This window comes from Phoxinus phoxinus (assembly GCF_949152265.1).
Source record: "Phoxinus phoxinus genome assembly, chromosome: 23".
NCBI classification, from domain to species: domain Eukaryota; kingdom Metazoa; phylum Chordata; class Actinopteri; order Cypriniformes; family Leuciscidae; genus Phoxinus; species Phoxinus phoxinus.
The window spans coordinates 20,821,299-20,830,239 of NC_136898.1; the positions used below are offsets into that span (position 1 = coordinate 20,821,299).

At 42.6% G+C, this 8,941-nt stretch overlaps 1 protein-coding gene across 1 annotated transcript; it reads right to left on the bottom strand.

The window, feature by feature from the left end:
* Positions 1-192: 192 nt before the first annotated feature.
* Positions 193-3,788, bottom strand: nrarpa (NOTCH regulated ankyrin repeat protein a). Its single transcript, XM_079600568.1, has 2 exons — positions 3,655-3,788; positions 193-3,579 (listed from the first exon to the last, which is right to left on the bottom strand). Exon 2 carries the CDS (start codon positions 3,148-3,150, stop codon positions 2,812-2,814), a length of 339 nt encoding a protein of 112 aa, XP_079456694.1. The 5' UTR covers positions 3,151-3,579; positions 3,655-3,788; the 3' UTR covers positions 193-2,811.
* Between the last annotated feature and the right edge of the window lie 5,153 nt (positions 3,789-8,941).

Sequence of the window (8,941 nt, forward strand, 5' to 3'; positions counted from 1 at the left end):
GGGGATCTGTCTTTAAAACAAAATTACCCACAACCCCCTGCACTCTTTTATCCAGCATATGAAAGGACTAGGCCAAATGAATGACAAAAAGGAGAGAATGGAAACTGGGGTCAGGTTGGCCCAGAGAGGAGGCCCAAACCAGCCCAATTCTTCCTTAAAGATAGAAAGAAACTCTCACAGCCACACATTGAGGAAGGTTTAATTATTTCTTTACTGGCTTGAACACACACACACAAACACACACACATACATACAAAATATACAGCACTCATATTCTCACCACACATGAATCACAGTGTTACAAATGTTCAAAAAAAAAAAAAACCTTACAAACAAAACAAACACACACAAAAAAGGAAAAGATAAAGTCAACACAGAAGAACATTCGCATCACTCATAAAACTTTTGTTCGCTGGAGACACAAGATGAAAAATAACTTGGTCCAGATAAAAGAAAAAATACAACAGCACTTTTACTCATTCATATACACCTATCCAGTCATTTAACCCCCATGCCATAAATGTTATGACAAATAGTGGGATAAAATAACTATACATCGTGCAATTTATTTTTGTTACAATGATCTTACCATCACAAGTATTATTCCCCTTTATTAACATCAGGAGGAGAGCACTTCAAATAAGAAAGTGCTCTGAGATATCAGCGTCGATATATCCATATATACCATATATGTATACACATACATCCGATCGCAGAGATGCAAACATCTTTGCAAACGTAATGTTATACGATGTAACACACAAAAAGAGACAATATAACCTGGAGCTTTTTTTTTTTTATACAATAGTATTTTGTTGTGTTCCTTTTTTCTATTTAGAAAAAATATAATGTTGACCTGAAGTCAACGAATTAACAACAGTCATCATCAGTGCAATATTTTCAACAAGAGTAAAAATATCAAGTTTAAGACAAGCGATGCATATTTGTTCTGCCTATACCAATCGAATCGATGATCATGAGAATCGCATCTGTTGTGTCTCCAGGTGTACGAGGAGCTCCTGGTGTGGTTCACCAGGTTGAGCGACAGGGGCTGGAAACATCAGCAACACCACTGAACTGTGGCATGAGTACAATCACACATGCTCACACAACTGCATGGGGCTTCTCGTAAAAACAATGACAAAAAAAAAAACTGAATCTAACTGATATTTGTCCTCATTCACTCACCGTTGGCCATTGTATCAAGAAAAAAAAACTTACATAAAAGCAGCATTGAAACAAACATCAGGTGCCATGAGTCTTAAAAGCGGCAGGCAGTCTTTTTTGAACGAATCTGTCAATGTTTCCTGCAACAGAAGTCATAGTCTTCTCAATGTTCATATAGTCCTGCTCAGTAGTAACTATTGGGTAAGCCTCAGCTCCTGCAGTTACCCGACCAGGCACTAGGGGGCGTAAAAGGCTCCACATATATGTGCAACAAAACTCCCTGCATTTAATAGTCATGCAACGCATTTCACTTTTTGTAACTAAAATGGTAACAAAAAATGACAATGCAAAATTAAGCACTTGGCTGAAATAAAACCTACAATGTCTCAACCATGCTTGACGAAAGGAAAAAAAATGTTTCGAATAGGCCTAACCAATGGATCTTAATTTTGGTTCACGGAGATAAATTGTCCCGAGTGAAGATTATTAAAAAAAAAAACGAGAATGGCAATAAGAAAACATCAAGTATAATTACCCAAACAGGGCATACTGATTCTGTTGAGCACTAGTGGGTAACTGAGAAGGGTTACGGAGAAGGCTTGAGAAAGATAGCATATGATATTGTCGAATACTTTCAAGTCGAGGTAGCTGATGCAGAGAACCAGAATAAAAGTAGAAGGGGACGCATTTCCCGGGGAAAAAAAGAAAAAAAAAAGAAAAAAAGTTGTACACGTAGGGGGGCCGTGGAGAGGAATCTCCACACGGGACAGTTTAGCCTGTAACGAGTCCGAAGCAGCTTTAGGTCACCCTACATACTTTTACACTTAGGCTATAGTCTTAAAAATAAGCACAACATAATTTAAATGCATCATCTCAATGTACCTTCATAAATAAAAAGACAAACCCAGCCTGTATTCACAGTGATGACCAGGGTGTTAATTCAAAAATACTGAAAAGAAGATTATAAAGTGTGTCCCAAAGGCGACTTTCCTGACGTTTTGATACAAAAAAAAAAAAAAAAAAAAAAAGCGAAAGCAGCGGTTTTTAGTAACACGTTAACCATAGACGTGGGTCGCACTGGCCTGAAAGCTGTGTGGAAGCCGTCTGCTAGGTGAAGGCAGAGCACAATACACTACTTGTACAGAGAAACACAGTAAAGCTATGTGTACAGTACTTAAGAATAAGTCAATTGTTATTTCCGAGGACATATTTCAGCACTGGTCACCCATGCCACACGATCTGATTGATGAAACGACTTACGGTTTGAATTAAAGACAGTGTTTAGCCAAAAACAGAGGATGGCCTTCATTCTGGAGTTCAACTATTCCAGCATTCAGCCACAGCATCAAGTGCCATCTCGATTTCTCCAGGTGGACAGGTCAAGAGGTCAAGCCCTGGGTAAAGCCACACAGTCCAGATCTGATGACTTACACATTCAATAAAAAGCTATAGTACCAACGCACATCCCCAAACAGTTTCTCGTCGCCAGATCTGACCATATACGTTACTCACGGGAAAGAAAAAGGCTACAGCCCTCATTTTGGTTTAAGGTACAAGGGAACTTCGCCGCCGTCTGTCGTGTCAAAGCTTGGCAGATCAATGCTAGTTTCAAACGAGCCGGTCTTTCCGCGTGTTTCTACCGGATCACCGCGCGCCGGAGGAGTACTTGGCCTTGGTGATGAGGTATAACACGATGTCTTGGTGTCCTCCAAACGCGGCGATGTGCAACGCGCTCCATCCCTCTCGGTTCGCCAGCCGAATATCGGCACCGAATTTCACCAGCAGTTTCACGAGCTCCAAATTCCCGTCGATGACCGACTGATGCAGAGCCGTCTGTCCCTCGGGGCCGAAGGAGTTGACGTTAAACTCGCAGTTGGTCATGTTCTGCAGAAGCGAGTGGAGCTCCTTCGTGTTGCCCTTCTTCACCGCCTCCTGGAAGACTCTCTGCGGCGCCGAGCACGTCGATATCTCCGCCTGGCTCATGATGCTTTAACCGCCTCTTTTCGCCGTTACCGTCTCGGGTAACTTACTTGGATATAGTCGCGGCTTTACTGGACTAAAACCAGTTTAGGCGCGTGAGACTAGCGTATATCCCAAAAAAAGGACAAGTAAACGACACACTTGGTGTGTAAAATGCAGTCACTGACTATGGTGTATATCCAAAGACCTAGCGAGAAAGTTCAATGATCCACAAGGTGCAAGTCTCCGTGTGTGAGTGTGTGTGTGTCTCTCAGTAGCAGCACCAGGTTATGGCAGAATATGGAGTTATTTAGTGTGAGAAAGGAGGCGTGTGAACGGCGGTATCTCCGGTTAAGCGCATCGAGGGGCCGTTAGGTTTAAAGACGTCTGAGGTAAATTTACCTCAGGAAATGCGTCTCTCGCGTCCCGCTGTGGTTTATTTGGCAAGGGTGGCTGAAATAAACACAGTAACTGTTAAATGACTATCCCACGTTACATCTAAGACTGAACAAGTTAAGATGTACTTGCCTATTAACGTGTGGACGGGTAGAAGTGACTCAAATAACTGCCCGCTTGCCCGCTTCTGTTTGTCCGTCGCGCGGTCCCGGTAATTCTCTGCCCAGAGCTGCGTTGCCAGGGGGATATTTTAGACGAACTGCTTTGCATAACAATACGTCTCTATTGAATCAAGTATTGTGGAATGGGAGGGGTTGTGCGATGCTGATTGGCTGAGGGGTTGGCTTGGGGGAGTGGCCACGCGTTGAATCGGAGAAATGGGCGTGATCTCGTTGCCCAAACATCCCACAGTAATAAAACGACTGCGTTATCAGGTTATTATGTGTTAATATGCACACATTCGAGAGAGGAAAAATCTTTAAACTGATATAAACAACCACTTGAAAGATGGACATAACTCGACAGTGAGGCTTGAGTTGGGCTTTTATTCAGAAACCGACAATATTGTCTTACATAATAAATCTTGCCAAAAGCAATCCGTACGTAATTTGGGATATCTCGAAATATTCACCTGTTATTACGGTATAAAACATAAAGAGAGACCCACTTTGTGTTTTCTAGACAACTTTTCTCTGAAAATTATCTGGGTCCATTTCTTCTTATTTTTTAACTGCCTTTCAGGTAAAATCAGATTTTTCCAATTATTGTATTGCACTTTTCTACCTGTCTAGGCTACACCAAATGGCAACAACCGCTTCTTTATTGGGGTTGCTAAAAAGTAACACGAAACACCTTTCTCTGAACCATTAGACTTGTGAAGCAGCCATTCCAGCTGTTTAAAGTCAATAACACAGTCTGTGCGACTTCCTGTGCGCGTCCACAGAGGTGCGCGTCGCGCGCGGTGTACAAAATTCCCGGTGTCACGCATGCGCCCTACAGTCAAACCTGAATTTTCAGCCCACTCTGCGCATGCGCGGGACAGGAACTTGAGTGACACGCATAGCAGCTGTACCGTGGGAACCGGACGACTGCAATTTCTGCGCAGCGCACTTGCCTATCCTCACACGCCGCAGTTTGGCGTGGAAAGCCACACACACACACACACATACACACACGCAGTACAGTGTGCAGCCGTTTGCTCCATTTGTACAGAAGCTTCAAACATTTGATCTGCCAAACTGTTCTGTTTCACTTATAACCGCTCGTGCGTGCGTTATAACCTGCACGTAGGCAACTTTTTAGCACAGTAAAATGACTTTTTCATATAATGGCTTAAACGTAAATTGACATGGGGGTGAATTCAGGTTGGATGGGACACTTTTCCCCAGTCATCTTAATGGCAAAAAGTGTGGCAATCTACCTGAATTCACCTATAAATTGACAGATCCGCAAATATTCAACAACAAACAATATTTCGTTTGTTATTTTAGTGTCATTATTTAATTTTTACAGTTCCTTATTACTGTGGTTTTAACATATAGTAATACATTCTGAACAGGTTTCTGAGCGAAATAGTAAGTACCTGTATTACTGTATTCTTAAATTTGCATAAAACTTTAGCCTATGTGTCATTCTAGAAGAATACAGCCCACAATAAAACACATCTCTGCCTGACTTTACTACACCTCTGCCAAAAAAGTGCTCAGAATTACTTCAGATGATCACCGGCTGTCAAATGAAGTCAATAGTTGCCTAAGGGTCTGCAACCAATGTAAAAATGTGTTTTACAAAAATTAAATATTAAATTATCTTCAACCAAAGCTAAATTTAAGAAGCCGAAGTTCAGAATAAATGTTTGATTTCCAAACAATATGCGTGTAAAATTAAGAAAGTAAAATCCAAATGTGATGTACAAGTAAATGACCAGTAGCACATTTTGCTACGTTTCACCCAAATATATATTAAAGTATAGGCCGGGAGCCAGGTCCACTCCTCAGGATGTTTTTTGCTACCTTTTTTTCACTATTATTTCCTATTATCTTATACCTTGGGCCATCACAAGTTGATAATGACCACCCCCAACTCGGCCCCGTTTGGTCTCAGGGGCCCAAAAACTCCCTTTTTGGGAAAAGCTTTTGACGGAATTATGTAATTGTGAATATTAAGGTACTGCAGCTACATAAATGGTCATATAACCCTAAAATTTTGCATGGTGTATCCTGACACATAGGGGAAACTAGCAGAAAAAGATTCTGGGGATTTCTGCCTTTTTGCTGTCAAATATCACCATCAACATACCCCAAAAGACCAAAAAATGTCTGTCCGCCTGACAAATTGTCATCAAAAGTGATCATTTTCAAGCATTTTATTATACATATCACTGCCTCAAATGTACATGAAAATCTTCCCAAGTTTATAAGCTTCAATTTAAGACCAAGATGACCTTTCTGCCTAGTGGATTACAGCTGGTATAACCAAAGTTCTCCCCTGTACCCCAAATCGGAGGAACAGAACTTTCAAGCATTACCATTCCAGATATGGGATTAACCCCTTATATTGGCATCAGCCATTACATATTTAAAACAGTAATATTCTATACTAAACCTAAACTAATCTTGACAAACTATATATCATTTGAAAACTTACAATCTCTAGTTTACATATTTGGTGACTGATTTTCAAAATAAATTACAGTGGAGCCGTAATTTATCAATTTGCAACAATAATATTTTCATACTCCTAAGGCTGTTCAGACCTTTATTTTGAAATAGTGATGAACATGTAAAATCATGAAAGAACGGTAGAAACCTCAGTTTGTTTTCATGCCAAGAGTTCAAAAGATAGCATCCAATTAATTATTTTAGAAAAAAAGGTCTGAAAATGTTTTAAATATAAAGAAAAAAATAATAGATTCGCCATTTGTGATGTGGCAGCGAGCTATAATGCACATACGTGTTCTTTTTGTGTTTCTAAGAGGTTGAATTAATTTCAAAATCTGCCAAACTTCCAATACTACTTCTGAATGGAATGTCTACTTCATAAATTGTATGAAAATTGTAAAAATAATGGTTCAGATCACTCAAACAACAAATGGAAATAGAGGCGCCCTTATATGGGCAGTAATGTTAACTAGTGAAAAAGTTTGGTACTGCGCCCAAACAAAATCTCACTGAAAGCTTATTTTTTGAGATGTCAACCTAAAATTTGAAACACAACTTGTTCAGATTTTTGGCTTTGATTTTTTTTTTTAAATCCACCAGGTTTTGAAAATATATATTTCATATAAAATATGAATAATACAATTTTTAACTGTGTACATTTTCATAAACTCAAACTTCTATAACTTTTTTTCTGTTTAACTTTCTTAATTTATTTCACTTCTACAAAAATCTGCCAAATGTCTTCTTTAAAAAAAAAACAATCTTACATCTATATTCAGATGTAAAGCATTCTTGAATTACAACCATTTAAGTTTGGAATGTGCATTTTCATGTCTATTAAAAAAAGGGGGGTGCCGCTTAAGGAGTTAAGCATATTTTTTGCATATGAACAATACTTCTAAAAAGAGTTGAGACTTGACTTACATACTGCTATACTATATGAAGTGAATTGCACGATGTTTATTCAGTAATGTTATGCCCCTAGGTGGACTAAGGTCAGGGTGCAACATAGGGTACAATCACACAAAATCAATTAACCAAATGTCCATCCATCCATCTTCCGCTTACCCGGGGCCGGGTCGCGGGGGCAGCAGTCTAAGCAGAGATGCCCAGACTTCCAGACTTCCCTCTCCCCAGACACTTCCTCCAGCTCTTCCGGGGGGACACACATAGACATAGTCTCTCCAGCGTGTCCTAGGTCTTCCCCGGGGTCTACTCCCTGTTGGACGCGCCAGAACACCTTCCCGGGAAGGCGTCCAAGAGGCATCCGGAACAGATGCCCGAGCCACCTCAGCTGGCCCCTCTCGATGTGGAGGAGCAGCGGCTCTACTCTGAGCTCCTCCTGAGTGACCGAGCTCCTCACCCTATCTCTAAGGGATCGCCACTCTGGAGAAAGCTCATTTCGACCGCCTGTATCCGGGATCTTCTCCTTTCGGTCAGGACCCACAGCTCAAGACCATAGGTGAGGGTAGGAACGTAGATTGACCGGTAAATCGAGAGCTTTACCTTGCAGCTCAGCTCCTTCTTCACCACGACAGACCGGTACATCGACCGCATTACTGCAGAAGCTGCACTGATCCGTCTGTCAATCTCCTGTTCCATCCTTCCCTCACTCGTGAACAAGACCCCAAGATACTTGAACTCCCCCACTTGAGGCAGGAACTCTCCACCAACCTGAAGTGTGCAAGCCACCCTTTTCCGACTGAGAACCAAGGCGGCCGGATTTGGAGGTGCTGATTCTCATCCCAGCAGCTTCACACTTGGCTGAAAACCGTCCTAGTGCATGCTGAAGGTCCTGGTCTGATGGGGCCAGCACGACAAATTCATCCACAAAAAGCAGAGACGAAATCGTGTGGTCCCCAAAACGGACCCCCTCCGGCCCCCCTCCAGCCCCTGGCTGCGCCTAGAAATTCTGTCCATAAAAGTTATGAACAGAACTGGTTGCAAAGTCAAACATGCACCGGGAACAAGTCTGACTTACTGCCGGCAATGCAAACCAAGCTCCTGCTCCAGTCGTACAGGGACCGGACAGCCCTTAGCAAAGGGCCCCGGACCCCATACTCCCAGAGCACCCTTCACAGGACACGGTAATGGACACAGTCGAATGCCTTCTCCAAATCCACAAAGCACATGTTCATTGAAGTACCGGGACGAAAACCGCACTGTTCCGCACTGAATTCACTGTTCGTGAATTCGAGGTTCTACTATCGGCCGAATTCTCCTCTCCAGTACCCTGGCATAGACTTTCCCGGGGAGGCTGAGGAGTGTGATCCCCCTGTAGTTGGAACAAACCTTCCGGTCCCCCTTCTTAAAAAGAAGGACCACCACCCTGGTCTCTCAGCCCAAAGTTACTGTCCCTGACCGCCACATGATATTGCAGAGGCGTGTCAGCCAAGACAGCCCCACAACATCCAGACACTTGAGGTACTCAGAGTGGATCTCATCCGCCACCAAGGAGCTTCTTGACTACCTCGGTGACTTCAGCTTGGGTGATGGACAAGTTCACCTCCGAGCCCTCAGCCTCTGCTTCCTCAATGAAAGACGTGTAGGTGGGATCCTCTAAGTATTCCTTCCACCGTCCGACGACATCCCCAGTTGAGGTCAACAGCTGCCCACCTCCACTGTAAACAGTGTTGGTAGGGCACTGCTTCCCTCTCCTGAGGCGTCGGACGGTTTGTCAGAATCTCTTTAAGGCCAACCGGTAGTCCTTCTCCATGACCTCACCAAACTCCTCCCAGGCCCGATTTTTTGCCTTCACA

What these genes read in the sequence shown, in the direction of transcription:
- nrarpa (XM_079600568.1), bottom strand. Translation starts at nt 3,150, where the DNA reads ATGAGCCAGGCGGAGATATCGACGTGCTCGGCGCCGCAGAGAGTCTTC.